General features: G+C 38.2%; 1 protein-coding gene across 3 annotated transcripts in view; it reads left to right on the top strand.

Annotated features, from left to right (window-relative positions):
• The window catches only part of FNDC3A (fibronectin type III domain containing 3A), a 169223-nt gene that overhangs the window by 92321 nt on the left and 54337 nt on the right, over positions 1–22565 (top strand). For 2 of the 3 annotated variants that reach the window (XM_007466430.1, XM_007466429.1), the window contains exon 4: positions 13365–13441. In XM_007466430.1, the coding sequence (XP_007466492.1) occupies positions 13365–13441 (77 nt within the window). Of the gene's footprint in view, positions 1–9284; positions 9369–13364; positions 13442–22565 lie in introns of those variants that run through there. The other variant, XM_007466431.1, reaches the window with a different exon arrangement.

Raw genomic sequence — 22565 nt, 5'->3', positions numbered from 1 at the left:
CTTTCCCTGACCCCTGGCAGAAGCAAGTCAAGGATAACAGTTAAGGTACTTAGCAGTAGAGCAAAGTACTTGTAGATAAAGAAGGGCTAGGGACAGCTAACTCCTCGCAGTCTCTGTGGTGGCGGCTGCAGAAGTATGTAATGCTAATGCCCCTGATGGCCACTTGGTGTCACCAGGCCACCACTTGGAGGGATCAGTGGGACGCATATAGGTTAGATGAATGACAAATAATATGTAGGAAATAAAATCTAAATATCCCTGCCTCAGAATATATAAAAAATAGTCTGAATATTTTTGTCATTTATTATATAAACCTGTAACTATTTATTATTGGCAGTGCTTTTTTATTCTGCAATAAACCCTTTCAGCAAAAATAAGCTAAAAAAAAAACCCTAAATTTGGTGAAACATTCAAAAGAATCATAAATAAAGAGAACTCAGTGAATTTTGTTTGTAAAAATATTTGAAGGTATTGTAGTACCAGTGAAAATATTGGGACTGAAATATTTACACAGTTCAATAAGAAAAGAAAACAGAACTGAGAATAACCTCCACTTAGCAGAATTTGTTCCCAGCTTACCAAACATCACCCTCAGAATCATAGTATTTTCTTAATATAAACATTATAGTCTTAAATATTATAGAAAAGAGTCAATTGAAGGTATCAATAGCTTCAAATTTATTAACCATAAAATACAACAGTTGCAGGCAGTTTTATGAAAAAATTAAAAATAAGACTACATTGAAAAAAGGAAAATTTTCAGTTAAATACCAGTGATATGGAATTAGAGACAGATATAGCTAACAAATTCATTAAAATACTTAGATATGTACTAAGAATAATTGTTCTTATATATTCAGATGTTCAATTTAAAGAAACCTGTAAAATGCTCTTTAGTGTACTTGCATATGTGTTTTAATAAAGCATTTTATTTTTTAATATTTTTAATAGAACTCTTTTTCATGTTCCTCAATATAATAAAAGCAATTTGTCAATCAATAAAGAATAATTCCAAATTATATAATTTTAATGATTTTTTAAGCTACCTCTTTCACTTTCAGAAGTGTCCTAGATTGGATGATGATAATATGATTACCCTATCTCTGCTCTGTTTCCTCCCTCTTCCATCACCAGAGCTAGTCAGCCTTGAGGACAAATTCTTACCTTTCTTACTACTGAGAGTTATTCCCATATTCTTGTTCATAGATTTGGGGAAGTTTCATCAGTCTAGGAAATGCAGAAATAAGGATAATGTAGTAGTCATTAAGCTAAATTTATTTAACTTAAAGACTTTTTTAAATTCTGAATTTAAATCCCTTCTACTGTTTTGAGCATCTTAATGAAATTATGTGATAATATAGGATAGACTTCCTTCCTTCTGTCCTTCCTTTCTACCTTTTTTCCTTTTAATGTCATTACTTGGTCTCATAAAAAGTTGGTTACCTTAATGAGTCCCTAGAATTTGTTTTGAAATTTTATTGGCATATAAATACAGATACTTGGGAAATACTACATTAGAACACAGACGTCTGAATTGATCATACCCTGGCTAGTATATAGGCTTCTAACCTCCGGCCACCTTCACACCCCAGTCATTTCAAACCGTATCTGGTCTTCGGATGATCCTCACATCTGCTTCCTATTGGCATGCATAATATAGACTAAAACTTTTGCCAAGTTAATTGATACTTTAGTTTAATACAAGTAAAGAGGGAAATTTTAGAGAAAGAAAATGCTGTTGTGTGGCTCAATCTGCAAGGTGACTAAGGCTCCTGAAAGGCGAAAGAGGAAAAACATGGGCAAGCAAATAGACTTAATATAAACAAGGTTTGATCTGTGTCCAAGATAAAGTTATAGATTCCAATCCTTTGCTCCCCTTATCTTCCTGAGGTTATTTGCCTATACCGCTGTCAGCCACTCCCCTGTAATATACTCCCTCCCATAGAGCACTTGATTAGTTGCAGACTTCATTAACCTTTTCTTGGTCCCTTGACACTATGGACATGCATCAGTTATGGCCTAAGCTGCATAAGCTTAACACATGTTCTTTAGATGCTTTTTCAGAACCTGTACCTTAATACTGCCACAAGAATCAGCGTCACTGTCATTGTCAGAGTCAGTCTTTTGGAGGATTAGATATGTATTTGTAGAAGAGTAGAAGAGGGACATACTTCACATCCCCACTCTTTTTTTTTTAAATAAATTTATTTATTTTTCGCTGCGTTGGGTCTTTGTTGCTGTGCACGGGCTCTCTCTAGTCGCGGCGAGCAGAGGCTACTCTTCTTTGCGGTGCGCAGGCTTCTCATTGCGATGGCTTCTCTTGTTGTGGAGCACCAGCTCTAGGCATGCAGGCTCAGTAGTTGTGGCTCACGGGCTCTAGAACGCAGGCTCAGTAGTTGTGGCACATGGGCTTAGTTGCTCCATGGCATGTGGGATCTTCCTGGACCAGGGCTCGAACCCGTGTCCCCTGCATTGGCAGGTGGATTCTTAACCACTGTGCCACCAGGGAAGTCCCTCCACTCTTTTAAATTTACATTTTATATGATTTGAAACCACTTTTTGCTAAGGTGAATGAGTCTGCCTCTTAAATTTTCTGACATGCAAATGACCCAGACTTACTATTACAGTCTAAGAGCAGCCTTAATAAACAACTAATCTTATTTATTGCCAGAAGGAATTTTATAAAATCATAGTCAACTCTTCCAGCTTCTCATTTGCTTCATAGATAATAATCCCTTTCTACAAGTCAGCTGATATAGCTGGCTTGCTATTTAGCTATTCATTTTGCAACTTGTAGTTATTTTTGAGGATACATTGCTTAAAAGTTTTACATTTATTGATGCTTTACTAAATTTCATTTATGACCAAAGTCAGCATTACTTTATACCTGCTCTAGTTTTTTTCAAGCCAAATCACTGGGGCCATGCAGTTTGAGATGTACTTGATCTTCAGAAAATGAGGACTAGCTTGACAGTGTGGTCCTTGATATCTCAATCACATTTCAGCTCATACAAACCAGAAGGGTTTTACGGCCCAACTCTAGAAAGGGTATACATAATACCAGCCTCACTCCTTATTTATATTATTTTTTCTATCTTAATTTTCCCTATGTTAATTTTCCCTTTTCTTCAGTTTGTCATCTGTTTTGTTTTGAGGTCTTTTTGTTTGTTTGGTTGGTCGGTTGGTTTTTTAGGGGGTTTTTTAGCTTTTGTTTTTGATGCTGTGTTTGTCTCTTAAATATCCTTAAATTATCTTTTGGAACAGGTTTCGTTATTAAGTAATTCACTGACTATTTTCCATATGATATCCCTCACTTAGTAGAAATTTTTAGGATCTTTCTTCTCAGTTTCTTCTCAATTTCAGTGAGATACATTTAGGTACATTTTGCTTTGTTACCATTATATGTAACTAACAGATATTTGGGGTGTATTGTGTGGGATCTTCCATCCAAATGTTCATTGCATTTCTGTTTGTGGTTTATCTTCAAGTGAATTTTGGTATTATTGTGCTGCAATTTTTCTCATTCATTTTATAATTTTTAATATTTGTTATATCCTAAGCAACAGGAGCAGAGTAATGTCATGTTGAAAAGCATGGGTTATGGAGCTAGACCACCTAATTCTATTACTGGCTTACTAGCTGTGAGACTTTGCAAGTTACTTAACCTCTTTGTATCTTAGTTTCCTCACCTATAATATGGAAATAATAGTCATACTACTTCACAGGGATATTATGCAGATTAGATGAGTTAATGTCTGTAAAGCACTTAGACCAGTGCCTGGTACCCAATAAGTGCTTATAAACAGCGTCACCCAAGTATAGTGCTACACTGACAAGCCTACCTGAAAATCAGTATTTCAGGAATAGTAATAGTTAATGCATTAAAATGTTATCAAAAGTCCATACAATTGCTGACATGTCATGCTCCTAATTTAAGAGAGCCTTCTGCGAAATATTTGAGACAGTGTTGAGGAAATAAAAAGCAGGAGCATTTTAAGTTTGTTAAAATTGTCATATAATCAGGTAGAAAGGGAAAATGAATACTTATCACTGCATAATGTTTTCCTGTAATTGTGATATTCTCAGTGCATCCTCTCACTTTATTTCTATGGGAAAAGTGTTTGATGCACATTCTTGAATTAACAAGGTCTTTAGAAAATATAAAATACATTTAACTTATATTTTTTTTATATAACTGAAAGGTCCTTGAAAGTATGGACCCTGTTGCTAATCCTCGGCAATAGAACTCTGTGGCAACTGTGGGGATAGTTGAGGATAGTAGGGGTATAGAGCTAAGTCTTGTTAAGAGGGTACTGATGGGCTTCCCTGGTGGCGCAGTGGTTGAGAGTTCGCCTGCCGATGCAGGGGACACGGGTTCGTGCCCTGGTCTGGGAAGATCCCACATGCCGGCCGCGGAGCGGCTGGGCCCGTGAGCCATGGCCGCTGAGCCTGCGCGTCCGGAGCATGTGCTCCGCAACGGGGGAGGCCACAACAGTGAGAGGCCCGCGTACGGCAAAAAAAAAAAAAAGAGGGTACTGATGACAGACCAATAAAGTAAAGACCCCAGTAAGAAATGGAGATCAGATCAAGAGTAGAAGTGGAGAGATAGCTTTGACCTAATGGGAAGGGACAGTGATTCTTCTGAAAATAGAAGAGGTGAGAAAAGTTTGTAAATAACATTGAAAGAGTTCGGTTTCATGCTGAGATATATAGTTGAGGTCGGGTTGGGGAAGGTCCTTAGAAAGTGGTGAAGATCTCTGATAATCACTGTAGAAAACAGGATATAGGTTCTTAACCAGGGATAACTTCCTGAAAGGATTCCTGAGCAATGTTGATGGCTGAGTTAAGGTTGGATGTAACTAAATTTATAAACATGCCAGTCTGAGTACCATTTGATTTCTACAGTTCAGGTCTATGGGACGATACTTATTTGATTGATTAAAATTGGGGAATTTTAGTGCAGGGGAAGTAAAAGGAAGATATGAATGGGAAAAAAGATCAGGCCATGAAGACAGTGGTGGATCAGGAGAAATGGGAGACCATTATGAGGAAGACCAGATGTTGTAGAAGAAAGAGAACTGGAGAGATGAAAGATAGATATAGTGGCCAGAAACTGAAACATGAAAGTTTAAGATTTCAAAGATGAAATAGTGGAATTCTAAGTGATAAGTTCCAAGATATGTCTTTGAACATGGGTTACTAAAAACAGAATGGAAGAGGAGAGTTCAGGAAAAGAAGTTAGGTTTTCTTGGACATGAAAGTCATTGTGCTGATGGGCAAGAGCTGGGAAAAAGACTGTGAACGTGGTGCCAAAGTTCTCAAGAAATGAGGACTGAGCATGACAGCAGTGAGAAGGGGTAGAGGGTGGTATGTTCCTATGGTATGATCTCAAGGAAGAAGAAACAGGAAGGACAGTGGTAATGGAAGCAGCCTTGTGGGGTCTGGAGACTGCCGCAGGGGAGAATGGGAAGCCTCTGCTCCCAATGGCTGCTGGAAAAACTGTCCTGGGGAAAACCAGGTTTCATTTAAAGAAAGCACATGAACAGGTGTGCTGTGAAAAGGTTGAGGATATAGGGGAATTTATACTAGAGAAAAGGTTCTAGTGAGCACAGTGGAAAGAATTGAGACGGAGATCATCAGTTAAAGAAAGAGTCAAGAAATGGAAACACAGCTGTGTGAGAACATGAGCCAAGATGAGGAAGTGGGCTGCCAGGGCTTGGTTTTTCTTTAGGGGCTGAAGATCAGAGGCATGATTGGATTTACTGGGAGCCTGAATCCAACATTTATGAGGAGACACTGTTGAGACCGGGAGACTCTTCGCTATTAAGTCATGCTCTTCAGGGTAGCCTTGCCTTTTAGTAGGAACTTAGAAGGTAACAATTTCCCTTCCCCACTGGTGAGAATGATCCTTTAGTGCAGGAGGCCCCAGCCCCAGCCCCACCCCGGCTGGGCTGCACAGCAGGAAGCGAGTGGCTGGCAAGAGCAGAGCTTTATCTGTCGCTCCCCATCACTCCCCATTGCTCACATTACCACCTGAACCATCCCCTCCCCACCCTCCGCCCTGTCTGAGGAAGAATTGTCTTCCACGAAACCAGTCCCTGGTGCCAAAAAGGTTGGGGACCGCTGCCTTAGTGTCTTATCTCCTCTGGAGTGTCTGGCATGTATTGGGTTGGCCAAAAGTTCGTTCAGTTTTTTCCGTTAAGATGGCTCTAGTAGCACTTAGTTGTCTTTAATTTCATTCAAAACAGTTTTGTTAGATTGTATGTGACAGCTGTTATATCAGCATGCATTTTAAAAAAGGCTTATCAAGGGACCTCCCTGGTGGAGCAGTGGTTAAGAATCCACCTGCCAATGCAGGGGACACGGATTCAAGCCCTGGTCCGGGAAGATCCCACATGTCGTGAAGCAACTAAGCCTGTGTGCCACAACTGCTGAGCCTGTGCTCTGGAGGCCACGAGCCACAACTACTGAGCCCACGTACCAGAACTGCTGACGCCCACGTGCCTAGAGCCTATGCTCCGCAACAAGAGAAGCCACCACAATGAGAAGCCCGCACACCACAACGAAGAGTAGCCCCCACTCGCCACAACTAGAGAAAGCCAGCATGCAGCAACGAAGACCCAACGCAGCCACAAAAAAAAAAAAAAAAAAAAAAAAACCCTGTCAAAACTGGTGAATTTTTGTGTACCCATTTCAATATTGAAGATGGAAGAAAAAAAGCAACATTTTTGGTATATTATGCTTTATTATTTCAAGAGAGGTAAAAACGCAACTGCAACGCAAGAAAAAGATTTGTGTGATGTATGGAGAAGGTGCTGTAACTGATCAAACGTGTCAAAAGTAGTCTGAGAAGTTTCGTGCTGGAGATTTCTCGCTGGACGATGCACCACAGTCGGGTAGACCAGTTGAAGTTGATAGCAATCAAATCGAGACATTCACTGAGAACAGTCAGCATTATACCACGCAGGAGATAGCAGTCATATTCAAAATATCCAAATCAAGCCTTGAAAATCATTTGCACCAACTTGGTTACGTTAATCGCCTTGATGTTTAGGTTCCATGTAAGTTAAGTGGAAAAAAACCTTCTTGATGATATTTCCACATGCAATTCTCTATTTAAACATAATGAAAACGTTCTGTTTTTAAAACAAACTGTAACGGGCGATGAAAAGTGGATACTGTACAATAATGTGGAATGGAAGAGATCATGGGGCAAGTGAAATGAACTACCACTAACCACACCAGAGGCCAGTCTTCATCCAAAGAAGGTGATGTGTACATGGTGGTATTGGAAGGGAGTCCTCTATTATTAGTTTCTTCCAGAAAATCAAACGATTAATTCCAAGAAGTACTGCTCCCAGTTAGACCAACTGAAAGCGGCACTTGACAAAAAGCCTCCAGAATTAAGTCAACAGAAAACGCATCATCTTCCATCAGGATAACACAAGGCTGTATGTTTCTTTGATGACCAGGCAAAAACTGTTACAGCTTGGCTGGGAAGTTCTGATTCATCCACCGTATTCACCAGACATTGCACCTTCAGATTTCCATTTATTTCGGTCTTTACAAAATTCTCTTAATGGAAAAAATTTCAATTCCCTGGAAGACTGTAAAAGGCACCTGGAACAGTTCTTTGCTCAAAAAGATAAAAAGTTTTGGGAAGATGGAATTATGAAGTTGACTGAAAAATGGCAGAAGGTAGTGGAACAAAAGGGTGAATATGTTGTTCAATAAAGTTCGTGGTGAAAATGAAAAATGTGTCTTTTATTTTTACTTAAAAACCGAAGGCACATTTTGGCCAACCCAGTATTTATTGAAATCTATTGCTCCAGGTTATCCCTTGCCAGTTCTTTTCCACCTTTTTGGAAGACTGAGTCTTTCAACATCGTTTACGTATTTTTAAAATATTGCCTTATTGTTAGAGTATCCTGGCTTTGCCTCATTGTGTGCCCTGGTCAAGTTACTCAGTTGCATTCTGCTTCAATTTCCTTAACCTATAAATGATGCCTACTTCAATTATTGTGAGGATTAAGTGAGTTAACACATGTAAAACACTGGATAGTGCCCTGTATATACTCTGCACTGTATCATTATTATTTTTAAAAACATATAGTGATCATACTTATAATAATAACTATCATTTATTGAGTGCTGCCAATCGTATTTGGTACTTTAAATTTATCTAATTTAATTCTCTCAACAGTGCTATGAGGTTGATTATTTTAACCTTTTTACAGATGGAAACAGACTCACAGAAGAGCAGTAAATTGCCTTGCTAGTAAATATTGAAGCTGTTATTACAACTTACATCTTTTGATACCAAAATCCATTTTCTTTCCACTGTGCAACTTGTTACAAATCACAATCATTATCATTACCTGTATATGTGTATTAGCTAATAAATTTCCTTAACTGCATAGCACCATAAAGTAATGAAAAGACCCCCAAAAGTTCTCACAGTCTTATTCCCCTCTTTTGTAACTGAACATCTGTAGTCTCTTTCCTGGTCTCCACACATGCTTGAATACAGTGCTCTAAGCCCCAATCATGACCTGTCTTTTCAGATTTCATGGATATGAGTGAGAATGCCACCCACCAAGTATCTGTATTAATGCCTGGGTTAAATCTTTAAAAACAATTAAAACAACAAAAAATCAGAAAAGAAGTAAAACCAGCAATAAAAGTGGTAGCCTTTATTAGCTTGAGAGGTTAAATGCCAGCCTGAAATAAAAACCCCATGTTTGAGGAACACGTTGATGAAGCCTGTGTTTTACAGACAATTCTTTTGTATACTGTGGGCATTCCTTGTGGGTTGAGTATGGAGAGTGGGTCGGTTTACACAAGGACATTTCAGAGCGAATCTTGTAAATTAGTGTTATATGTATTCTAAAATTTGTAAATGAAAAGTAGCCGGCTGGGTAATAAAACTTGAATTACTAGATAGTGTTCATTATGTTATCAGAGGAAGGTAAGAACAAAGAGACTTGTTTTACATCAAATATCTATTTCTCCATGTATATTTTGATGAGCTTTTGAGTTGGTTCATAAGGGAGTCCTAAAATGGTCAAATCGAAGGCAGAATCAGTAGAAATCATTTAATCATTTACTGTATCCCAAACACTGCCGGCAGGAACGCTTGGTTGTTTTTTTTCCCCCTTTCCGCGGGTCACTGCGGGTCACGTGATGTGCATCACGTGACTCGGTCAAAGGATCTTTTCCTCTCACAGCTTCGTAAAAAAAAAAAAAAAAAAAAAAAAAAAAACCAGAAAGAAGCCGCCGCCGTTCTCCAATTAAAGCTGTTAACGTTTACTACGCTGTTTCCTTGTTGGATTTTCTTCTCTGCTGCTACTGTAAAAACAAAATGAGTGGTAAGATTTGCTGACTGATTTTAAACATTCTGCTTTTATTTTAAAATGTAGAAAGTATTGTATTAATCTGAAGTCATGCCATGTGTTTTTTCAATAGATGCCAGATCTATCGCTGTAAAAATATTTTAAATTGTGGCCATGTAGTTATAAAAAGATTAGACTTTACTTAGAGTTGAGCTGACATTATATTCCACAGAATATATTTTATATTCCAGAGCCTTTTCTTTACTAGGCTTTTCTTTTTACAACTAAAATCTGTAAATTGGCATCAGATTATTTGGAAGCCATTGTGAAAGCTTGCTTAAAAAGGGAATGTGTGGCACGTCAGCAGCCCGTTGCATTTTAAGAATTTAAACCGAGACAAATTCCTAGTTTCGTTTTTTTAAATGTTAATGTATACTAATAAAGAAAAAATAAAAAAAGTTTAAATTATACTAGATGAAATATCGTCCTTATTAAATCATTGATGCCACTTTTTAAGAAATTGAGGCTTCTCAAATTTCTTAAGGTAATTGGTGAATAGAGTTGTTTACTCTTAGGCACGATTTTGGAAAAGGAAATATGCCCTTAAAAATCAATAGCTGTGTGATTTGGGGTAGATTTTGCTCAAATTATATAGATTATTAAGGAGTTGCTAGGTGTATCTACAGTTGTACAGATATAGCCACTCTCCTGCCAGATGTGCATTTAATGGTACAATCAGTAACAGATGTAGCTTCTTCATTGGGACAAAATCTCCCTCACTGACCTTAATCGGGGTTTAGTAGTTACTAAATTAAAAAGTATTGTTGGAACTAAGGAGGTAATCAAACTTTTGCATCATTAAGTATGCAAGATTTTAGAGTTTTGCTACTATATACAGGAAGAGCAACAGAAGTGGTGCTGTAAATATTGTAGTTCTAAACATGAATACTTGTATTTATTATGTTTATACAATGGGAGTTTTATGTGTTCAGTGTTGCATGTTACTTCACACCAGTATCTTCGATATTAAATAATGATATACATGAATTGTCTTTTTTTTTTTAATCTAACCTTGTACCATTTCTGTCTCAGGGTAAGAAAATTCACTTGCTAAAGTGAAATGATTACTTCATAGGGATATGAGTTAATCATTATTCCTGGACTGCAACTAGTAATGGATTTACTGCTGGTCTATTTTAGATTGGGTTTGTTTTGTTCCCTTTTCAGTATCACACTTAAATATAATAAAGGAGAATTTTATACTACTAAGTTATGAAAGATTTTAGCAGCTTTCAAAGTATAAAATGGTTTGAATTATAACTACTTAGTATTTATGTATGCATATTTTTAGTAAAAGAAGAGCAACCCAAAGCAGTTTTGTAGTTTTACAACTTTAAATGTAATCAGTAATAACTTATTTTTTACCCTGAAGGCTAAAAATCAAACAAAAACTTGTTCTGGTGACTTGAAGTAGGGATTAAATTTGACCACATACGCAAGGAACTACAGTCTCTGGCACATATAGTAGAAGCTCAACAGAATAATTTCCTTTATTAAGATTACAGATGTGATTTTCAGTGAATTCTCTTTCTGGTTCTCAGCTAAATTTCACATGTTCTGAATAATATCTAAGCCAGTTCTCAGGATTCAGAAAGCTAGTTTTATATAAATTAGCTAATAGAAGTAAACCAGCATTACTTTAAAACTGCTGTCATTTTCTCTTGAGTCCAGTGTATAGAAATTAAAAGGTGAGTTTCGGATGAAGCCTTTCTTGCCTAGAGGTATAGAGCACCTCACAAGTTTTATTTAGTGAATTTATAGGTAATGTTGCTTATATGTAGAAAAATTTTGTTCTTCCTTCTGTCCTGTTTTTCAAGGGTATGATGATAAAGAAGGCCTTAATTTTCCTTAGAAGCATCAGAGCATAGTTCTTAAGGCTCAAATTATATCAGTTGCCAAATTGCATATTTTAGTGTTTACTAAATACATAGTAGAGATATATCCTCAGAAATGAAACTCCTTGGTTTTGAATCCTAGTTCTACCACTTGGGCTGTATTAACCTTTCTGCTTCAATTTCTACATCTGGAAAATGGGAGTAATAATATTTACCTAATAGAATGATTATGAGGAGAAAAAAAGTACATAAAAGGCCTGGCACATAGTAAGTTAGTATTAGGTATTTTAAGATAATATTCTGAACAACTTCATGTATTTGGTGGGCTTGTTCTGGATAGGAAAAGTATTGTTGAAAAGTTAGTATAATTTGGTAGTCTGCCCACATACACATCACTCCTTACTTCCTCTTAACCACTTGAGTCTTTTCCCTACTTTCTTCCTTCTACTACCTGCCTCTTCTTTCTTTCCTTTCTTCCTCCCACATTCTTCCACCCCTTTCCTTCCCCTCCCCTTCACTCCCTCCCTTCCAGCCCTTTTCACTTTCCTCCTGTCTTTTCTCTTATCCTCCTATTACCTCTCCTCCTTTGCCTCATCCTCCCTCCCCTCCTGCCTTTATCCCCTCCCCCTCCTCCCTCCCTTCTCCCTCTTCTCTCTTCACCCTTTCCTTACCACTATTTAGTACTTACCCACCTGCATCCTCCTTTTTCCTACATTCTCTTTTCTTTCCTTCCCCACCTCTCACCTTCCTTCCCCTACCTTCACCAGCCTTCACCACTACTTTGTTGTTTGGTCCTCACCCCTCCTCCTTCCATAGAAAGAAGAGAGTGGCTGTAATCTGATTTGCTGTAACCTCCATGCTCTTCATTCTGTTTTTCTGAAATATGTATAATGATACCAGTGAAATTTGTTTCTTTTCTGTCCTGTGATTTAGCTTTTCCTCCTTGGTTACTTTTATGACTGGGATCCATTATATGTATTCTGCAGGTTGAAATCTACACATAAAAGGAACTCTTCCTTCCTTACATTCTTCATCGGACTCTTGGGTACCTTTATTTCCCTAGAAATGAGTAAAGCTCTCTGAGAAGGTTTCATTTCAACTTATTAAAAACTAGTGGGTGAGGGGACAGTGCAGTCTAAAGTTACAGGGGAAAAAAAGGATCTGAGGGTAAGATATTCTTTTTTAAAGTTATGTAAAGCAAGTAAGATTTTAGTTCCTAGAAAGAATAAAACACACCTTCCAAGAGTGCCTGGTTAGAGAAGGGAAATGAGATAATATTTTTGAAAGTTGTTTGGAAAGGATATCACTATAAAAATGATAGGAAATGTAGAATAAGGCAAGCTGAGTTTTTTTTAAAGAACTTTTCAGTGTAAGAAACAAAAAAATTTTCTTTGGGTAAATATGCATGTATAGCATTTCTCTTTGTTCTCAAGCCCCCACAGACATGACTTCATGTTCCCAAGAGGTTTTTAACCCAGCAAAGCAAATCCCAAATTTCTAACTATTCTTCCTCTTACTGCGTTTTCCTCTTGACTTTTTTTGATTTTTGCCTTTTGCACTTTTCATTGATTTTATATGCAAAGTTTAGTTTGATTTTTCTCTAGGTCAGTGTTTCTTAACTTGCACAATTATAAGAGTCACCTTGGATATTTGTAAAGTAAATATGCTGATTCAAGACCCCCATTTAACTATAAGCATACTAAACAGGGATCTCTAGGAGAACCTGGAAATCTGTGGGGGTTTTTTCGTTTTTTTGTTTTCTCGGGGTTTTTTGGCCATGCCGCACACAAGTGGGAACCTAGCTCCCTGATCAGGGATCAGACCCACGCCCCTGCAGTGGAAGCGTGAGTCCTAACCACTGGACTGCCAGGGAAGTCCCTGTGTGTTTTAAAAAGCTCCCCAGGTGACTGTTATGATCACTAGGCAAGTTTGAGAAACAACTATAGGTAAAGAGCAATCAGTGCACTTTATAAGTTAAACTTTTCTATTTTTTAACATCTAAATTTCTTTTCATAGTAATACAGTCACTATTAGTTTGAGTGTTTAGATGAAGAATTCAAAATGTAATTCAGATTGTTTTCAATTTTAGCTTGCTAAGTAATCCCGGATTAATACATCATTTCTGTGACCCATTCAGGTCCTGCTCAGGTTCCAATGATGTCCCCAAATGGTTCTGTGCCTCCTATTTACGTGCCTCCTGGATATGCCCCACAGGTATGTTTTATGTAATTTTCCTTTTTATACCTATATAATAGTGATCGTAATGTTACTGTTTAATTCAGACAAAAAGTACCATTTAAGTGCTGAAGCTTACCCAGTACAGTATATCTTTGGTAAATCTATTTCAAATATTTTAGTACATTTAGTATACTTGTAAAGGAGGAAAAATTAAGTTAGCAGCACTCATCATTTGGCCTTGTCTTTGGGTGTTGAATTATAATACAGAATTAATTTTAGAGTTTTATCTCCTTGGGTATGTGAGTAATATAAGTAATATCTTAAGATTTAAAGGTACCTAAACTAACTTTTTAAAATTAATCATTTGCTTAAAAGTAATCCAAGACGGGGGCTTCCCTGGTGGCGCAGTGGTTGAGAGTCCGCCTGCCAATGTAGGGGACACGGGTTCATGCCCCGGTCCGGGAAGATCCCACATGCCGCGGAGCGGCTGGGCGCGTGAGCCATGGCTGCTGAGCCTGCGCATCCGGAGCCTGTGCTCCGCAATGGGAGAGGCCACAACAGTGAGAGGCCTGCGTACCGCAAAAAACAAACAAACAAACAAACAAAAAGTAATCCAAGACGGTACTTCCAATTTTATTCTTACAGTCATTCACAGACACCCATAATAATTGTATGGCACATTGTGGTCAATAGAAGAGAATTTAGACCTGTAGACCTGCAACCATAAGGGCTAAGGGGATCAATATCACCACACACCTGTAGCCCTTTCCTACATACCAGTTGGAAAGCTCTGACTTAAAGAAAAAAATGATAGCTAACTTATTTGCACAGGCAAACAATTAAACTAGTATCTGTAGGTGTTCAACATCTGCTACTGAGATTCTATGTAGTCGGCACTCATTGCTTCAAAACCTTTTTGGAAATAGCCAGTTTCTTACCTGGCACTGAATTTCTACTTGAAATTTTCTTCAGACCCTCTCTTACTTCCTCTCTGATTATGCCAGAATATTGGTGGGATATTGTGGTGGACTCACTGCTCTCTCTGTGAAGCCTACCACTATATGAATGAGAGCAAAAGAGGACCATGATGCTGGGGAGAATGGAAGCAGTATGAGAATTAGAGTCAAAAAGCTGGGTCCATGTCATTTTTAAAACCCTCACTAGCTGCGTGGCCTGGGACAAATCAATTTACTTGAGCCTCAGTGTCCTCACTGTAAGATGAGATGATAACATATTAGAAAGTGCTTCGTAAGCTTTTCAGAAGAGTAATCTGCTCACTTTCTACTTTTGTTTAAGCACACCGACTCCTTAGCCTGCATTCTGCCTTTATTACCCTACTAAATCTACTCCCTGGTATTTACCAAACCAAAGGCCTTTTTCCAGCCTGATCCTCTTTGACCTCTAAACATTTGACCCTATTCATATGATTTATCCCAGATTATCCCCGATTTCCTTGAAGTAATGCTATCCTGATTCTTCCTACTTCTCTGGTTGTTCCTTCTCAGACCTTTCTCCACCTAAAGAGGATACCCAGTCTTTTCTCTCTAGCACAGTTCAGTTTAACAAATGTGTTGAATGGTACCACGTGTCAAGCTCTGCATTGGGTGCCAGTGACATAAAGATGATTAAGACAGATTCTTTGAAGGCAATTATAGCACATCCTCTTCTCTCAACTAACAGTACCTTTTATTTTTACGGCAAATTTCTACCCCTCTCCTTTCACTCAATCATGACCTTCTAGAATTAGCTTTCCTTGAACCTTTTCAGGTGCCTCTCCTTTGGGGTTCTCAAGGCACATTATGTATATCCTTCTTTTAATGAATTTTTCACACTGTTTAGTTAATAAATTCTCTTTCCTGAGAAGATTATGAATTCGTACAGTTCCTGTATTCAACAGTGTTCAACAGATATGTATTGAGTGCTCATATATGTCAGGTGCTCTTTTAGGTGCTTGAATAAAAAGAGGCAAGAACCTCCGTACTTCTGTAGTTTACATTCTTGTGGGGAAAAGGAAACGATAAGCATAATAAATGGATAAATTATATAATGTATTAGGTGGTGGGTAATAGAAAGAAAATAGAGCTAGTTACATTTTAAAATAGGATGATCAGACTAGGCATCATTGGAAAGGTGACTTTGAACCAGGTCTTAAAGGACAGTTGGGAGTTAGCAATGCATCTGTTTGTGGAAAGAGGATTCTGGGAACAGAAACAGCCAATGCAAATGGCCTAAGATGAGAACATGCCTGAACAACAAGGAGGCCATCGTGGCTGGACTGAGTCCCTTAAGGCAGAAGAATAGTAAGCAATGAGGTCAGAGAGATAATGGGACTAGATCATATAGGATTCATATTCATTGTTATTTCCTTGATGCTGAGTACAATGCCTGTCCTATATTAAGGGCTCAATAAATATTAGTAAATCAATCAAATAATCAACCAAGTTGAGGTTCTATATCTTTAGGCCAAGAGCTACTGAAATAATCTTCCTATATTACTTATTTGATTTTTTTCACTTCTGTGCTTATTTGGTTTGTCCACTCAATGAAGTCTGGATTTCTTGATATATAAGGCCTTAACACAGTTCTCTTCTAGTTTGTCTTCATACCCTTCTCTTGATACATCTAATCACATAATCTATTTTTGCAGCCAAACATGACTACTCACATGCTCACTTGATGTTTTTCTTTCTCCATGCTTTTGTTAATGCTGTTATTTGGGGAATGTTATTCATTCCCTCATTTCTGCCTTTTGAAATTCTACCCATCCTTGAGAACCTAGATAGAGTTATTTGTACCATTCTTTGGTTATATGTTATATACCACCTGGTATTATAATTGTGTGTATATATATTCTTCTTATATGGGATTTTAAGTTTCTTGAGCATAGGGAGGTACCTTTTAATTATTATTTTTGTTCTGTGGTAACTCAAATATAGTAGGTGTTTCATAAATATTTGTCAAATAAGTGAATGAACTTTAACAATAACCTTACTGGAAGGATTATGTGAGGCTAATTATTAATTAACAATTAATCAACCTTAGTTTAAGATTATCTCTAGGAAATGTATCATTTTAAGCACACAGTGGTAATCCAAGGACAAAAATCTAGTTTCATCATTATTGAAATAATTTAAGTACCCACTGTAGATTCTAACATTTTGACATCACTGTTGAAGTACATCCCCCATTGCCTGACATACGCAATTTCTGATGTTAGAAAATACTTATAAAGAGCCAAGTTCTAGGCACAACTAAGAGCTTGATAATTGTCCAAAATTTGGCACATAAGCAAACATAATTAGCAAATATAGAAGCTGGGAGTTGAACCAAATGTTAAGACACAGAGATGGCTGTTGTTAAGTACAAGCTATATTTGGCTCAGCAGGAGCCAAGTAGCACACACACTAAATCCATGAATAGCTATCATCTATAGTCTCCTTTTAGACTTCCGTACACTGTTCTCTCCTCAGGGCAGCAGGTTTAATCACCTCCATCCCGGCCTTACGTGTATCTCTTATTGAAGGCCAGTGATCCAAGGAGGGTCAAGTAATGTTTTTGCTGTATCATCATGTAATTCAATACATACTAATAGGATTCAGCAAATGTATGTATCCTAAAACGTTTGGTCAGGCAAGCAAGGACTGCAAAAATTAAAATCCAGTGTTGGGACCGTTTAGCTCTACCACTGAGGAAGTAATGCTACATAGCTAGGAGCATATTGAGGCTGAATAATGAAAGGTTCAAAAGATAGATCTTAATTTAAGATGAAGATTGAGATTTAACAAAAATACTTATTAGTAGAAACAAGAAGAAATCATGATTTAGCCAGGATAAATCAACCTTCAGATTTTTGATGTTTTACCAGTGGCATGTCCCCATTAAGTTTAGAAGCACTTCAGGTGTGAACTCATCATTAACTCATATATTTTAACTTCATTTTTGAGAATAACAGACAGGGTATTTATACACTGGGTAATTTGGAGATTAATTGGTTCTGTTTTTCTCATTTGTAATTTGCAGAACCCAAACTTGCCATTAAAATTGCCAGTTGTGTTATAGTTCCTTTGCATATCTATTCAAGAGCTCCACAATATTGTCTATTTTATAATATTTGTACCTTATTGCTCTGATACTTTAGCATTCTACTCAGCAGTAATGGGAATAGTCAGACTTAATTTTTCAGTTACATAACTTTTACTGTTGGATCAGAAAAATGGATCTTTTTTAAAAAAAAATTTTATTAACCATGACATTGTGTAAGATACTATCCAATATGATAGGGAAACCTAAAGTTAATTAAAATGATATGCATGAAGCAAAATGTAATTCACCGGAAGCTTAAATATAGTTCAAAATGTAGTTCACCGGAAGTCTAAGTATAAAGGAATATTAATTTTGCAAACAAGCCAATGGGAAATATATTTAGTGATAAAGAACAAATATAGTTGTATATTTTAAAAGTTGTATATTTTTCTGATCATTATTATGTAGAAAACTTGGAAAACATGTAAAAGGGTAGGGAAAAAAATTGCATCGAGTGTTATTATAACCTGTAGGCATAACCTTCCCAAACTCTATTATTATAGTTTAACAAGTAAGAAAGGGAGGTTTACGAGAGATTTGACATACTGCATAGAGGCAGAAATATGTGCCAACTGAACTGAGACATCAAATGGAGAAACAAACAGAGACAGTAAAACTCAAAAAACAAAGCAAACGATGACACGGAAAGCAAAAGGTGACAAGTGTAGAAAGAACTTAATTTCCTGGCAAATAATAACAACTTATAGTCACTAAGGGCATTGCAGCTCAGAACACTTGGTATTTTAAGGATGAAGTTAATGAATTATCAAGAAAATATTACAGATTTACCTGAATGGAATTCCTGAAAGGTAATAGCAAAAGTTCTCTCCTTCTGCCTTTCTTGTAATGAATGGCTCCCCTGTTTTTTATAGAATGTGGGTTGTAATGGTGATGAGAGGGTAACCTAACAGGGAGGGGATTGTAGATCTCGTAATGTGGGGAAAGGGCCTGTATCAGTTTCATGAAAAGTTTCAGATTACTCCTTTGAGCTGGACTTGGTATTTCACTGTGCCTTTATGTCAGCACGCAATGAGGTCAGTAAATTTTTCAAAGATTCTACAAACCAGTCTGATGTCAGTCTTCCCTGTCTCTCGTGGAGAGAACAGCCAAAAAAGATGGGCAGCAGTGTAAAAGACTGGAAAGGGACTTAGAGGATTAGATGGAGGATTAGATGAGGATGAAGAGTCATAGTAAGAGCTGAAGAGAAAGGCTGTAGTCACTTAGTGACATTGATTAGATAGATAAAATAAATATCTGTTGGATGAATGGCCAGAAATATCTTTATTATTGTTTAATAGCTTAAAGTTGTAGTAGTTCAGGGTTCAGGGTGAGGCAATAGAAGTAGGTTGCTAAAAGTAGTGAGGAAGCAGAGACTGTAGGCATTGAAGAAGTCACAAAACCCTAGTAGTTTGGTGGTGGTAAGGGGGGAGCAGGGGAGCATTCGAGTAGAACTAATACAATTTATTCTGGTCATATCATTCATTAAACAATTTTTGAGCATCTGTCACATGCTAGGTGTATTATACCAGATATTGGGAAGAAAAGATCTGTCATGGAATGTATATTCTGGTGCACAATATAAAATGTCAGACAGTAAACACAACCTCCGTCCTCTGCAGTCCCTCTCAATTACGTCTGTGTTCAATAAAGAAAAGAAAACAGGGCTTTGTCTAATTAGAAATTGCATGGCATATGTGGTTAGGTGGTCAAACTATGCTGATAGTTGCATTTAATTTTTTTTAACGTAGACTAATTTGGATATTTTACTTTTTCCTTTTCATGACTTGATTTTATTTTAATCATCACCGTCAGTGTACCCTGTTGATATAAAATTCAATGTCCTGGCTATTTCTTGGCAGCTGGAGACTTAGCAGATAGTTTTGAGGTCTCTGGCCTTACTCTGCAGTTACTGGCTGCTCAGGTGGTTATTGGAAGTGGTGGAGTTCTCCACACACTCTTGGTCCTGCTCTGGCTCTTTTTTTTTTTTTAATCTCTGCATCTTCGCTTTTTTTTTTTTTAATTGTGGTAAAATACACACTAAAAATTTACCATCATAACTATTTTAAATGTACAGTTCAGTGGTATTAAGTACATTCACACTGTTGTACTACCATACATCCACAAGAACGCTTCACCTTGCAAAGCTGAACTCTGTACCTTATCAATCTTAAAAATAAAACACATAGTTATTATAGCAGCGAAATGAGGTTATTCAGGAATAGCAGAGGAATTGCAGTTCAGGGCATGCCAACTATAGCAAACCACAAGCAAGTCCCCAAAACAAAGAAGAGGCCTATTCTTTTATAAAGAAAAGAGGGGGGTTGGGAAGGGGTGGTTTTTTGAGAAAAATCCATTGGAGGAAAGAGAGTTCAGGGTTATGGCTGCTTCTCATTAGGCTAGTTGTGGTGGCTTCTCATTGGCTGGGCTGTTGCTGGGCGAGGAGAAAAATCTTCCTTCCTCCAGCTGGGGTATGTAAAGTAAGCTTCTTCTGGTTGGGGAATGCAAGGTATGCTTCTTGCTAGTGTCTCCAAGGGGCAGCAAGCAGTAGTAAGTGAGAAGCCTTCAGGGCTTCCCAACTCTTTTTTTAAATGAGGTTTCTTTTATTCATTTTCACAACCTGTTAAACAATAACTCCCCAATCTCTCTTCCCTCAGCTTATCTTTATATTTGAAATGTTCTTTTTCAGAAGAAAAGAAAAATATTTCTTTTGAAATGTTTCTTTTCAAAAGAAAAGTTTTAATTTCAAAAGTAATTTAGCCATTTCTTTTTTAACCGATGAGATCTCACTTGTGTTTGTGAAATTTTTAAAGGCAGTAGAAGGCAGGTGTTTGTGGATTCTATGCCCACAAAATGAATAAGAACATAGAATTGAAGCCAGATTACCTGAGTTCAGTTACTAGCTCCTCCACTTACTACCTGTGTGAACTCGCAAGTTATTTGACATCTCTGTGCCTCAGTTTCCCCATCTAAAAAATGGAGGTAATAATACTACCTATTTGTAGCATTGTGTTGAGGATTAAATAGTTAATACATGTCCCTTGAGAAACTTACAGTTAAATTATAGAGTAAGACATGGATTTGGAAAATTAACAGATACTACAGTGTTATGGATACCAAACAAGTGATAGAGAATAAATGCAATGGAATTGTTAGGAAGCAGAGATCACTGAGATTGTGGTGTCTAGGAAAGGGTCACAGAGAATCATCAAAAGAAACTATCTACAGGCTCCTAACCCCACATCTCTACCAATATCTGGAGTTATATGCTCTACCTTCTCATCTCATCAGTCCATACTTCTTTTTCATCTAGAACAAAGACAAACTTTTCTGCTCCTGTCTAGATCCTGTGCCCCAGCTGGAGCCCTGAATCTCATCTTCTTTTGCCTGCTCAAGGACATTACTCTAGCATTCTCTCTCCTACATCATCAATTTCTTACTCTCTGATGGATTGTGCTGATTAGTATATCAGTATGTTGTAATTGCTCTCATTAAAAACAACAAATTTTTTAAGCTGCTTGACTCTACTACTGTCAGTCACCACCCTATTCCCATATTCCCCTCTGCAGGAAAACTTCCCAGAATTGTGCTGTTACCTCTCCAATTCTCCTCCCCACTTTCTCTCTTAAATCCACTCCAATCAGGCTTTGCCCCTATGATCATACTAAAACTGCTCTCATCGAGGTCACTATGACTTACATATTGCTATATCCAATGGTCAGTCCTTAGTCTACATCTTATTGAACCTGTCAGCAGCATTTGACAGAATTGATCCTTCCTCCCTGACACACTTAACCAAACTTCCAGACTCCACCTTCTTAAGTTTTCTTCCTGCCTTACCCGGTTGTCCTTTCCCAATCTTTCTGCAACTGCAGACTACTATCATCTAACTGCCTACTCAACATTTACACTTAGATGTCTTACAGACTTACCAAACTTACATGCACAAAACCTAAAACTCCAAATCTTCCCTGGCCCCCACCCCGCAAATGACTTGTTCTAACTGCAGCCTTCCCTTTCACTGTTGGTGAAATACCATCGTTCCAAAACTTCTTTTTCACACTTCTCCGCTGGAATTATCAGCTAATCTTGTTCTACCTTTAAAGATACGCAGAATGTGGACCACTTCTTACCACCTCCACTGCTACCACTGTGGTCCAAGCCTCCACCATCTCTTGCCTAGATTTCTGCCGTAGCTTCCTGAATGATTTCCCCTTTTTTGCCCTTGTCCTACAATCTGTTCTCAACTCAGCAGCCAGAGTAATCCTGTAAGAATATGTCAGGAGCTTCTCACCCTCAGCACTGTAGACATTTAGGCGTGGTGATTTTTTGTTGTGGGGTTGCCCTGTGTGTTGCAGGGCATTGAGGCAGCATCCCTGACCTCAGCTCGCTGGATGCGAAGTAATGCCGCCAGCTCCAGGTGTGACAACCCAAAGTGACTCCACGTCTTACCAGAGAATCACCCCTGGATGAGAATCACTTGTTTGTATCCCTCTTCTGCCCGGAACTCTGTGATGCTTCCCTGTTTCACTGAGTAAATACAAGTCCTTAATAAACCTATAGAGTCCTACCTGATTTGGCCACCTCCCCTACCTTTTTTTTTTTTTTTTTTTTGGCCACGCGCGGCATGTGGGATCTTAGTTCCCCCACCAGGGATGGAACCCACACCCCCTGCATTGGAAGCGCAGAGTCTTAACCACTGGGCCGCCAGGGAAGTCCATCCCCTACCATTTTGTATCTCTTTTTGTTGTTTTTTCGCAGTACGCGGGCCTCTCACTGCTGTGGCCTCTCCCGTTGCGGAGCACAGGCTCCGGACGCGCAGGTTCAGCGGCCATGGCTCACGGGCCCAGCCGCTCTGCGGCATGTGGGATCTTCCCGGACCGGGGCACGAATCCGTGTCCCCTGCATCGGCAGGCGGACTCTCAGCCACTGCGCCACCAGGGAAGCCCATGTATCTCTTTGATCTCATCTGTTTCTGTCTTCCTCCTCCTTTATGCTGATCCAGTCACACTGGCTTCCTTCTAGCCACTTCTACCTTAGAGGCTCTGTTCTAACTGTTCCCTCTACCCAGAACACTCTT

This window comes from Lipotes vexillifer, unplaced genomic scaffold (genome assembly GCF_000442215.2).
Source record: "Lipotes vexillifer unplaced genomic scaffold, Lipotes_vexillifer_v1.1 scaffold384, whole genome shotgun sequence".
In the NCBI taxonomy this organism is placed as follows: Eukaryota; Metazoa; Chordata; class Mammalia; order Artiodactyla; family Lipotidae; genus Lipotes; species Lipotes vexillifer.
Note: the sequence above shows the minus strand (reverse complement) of the source record. Positions and strands in the feature narration are given on the sequence as shown.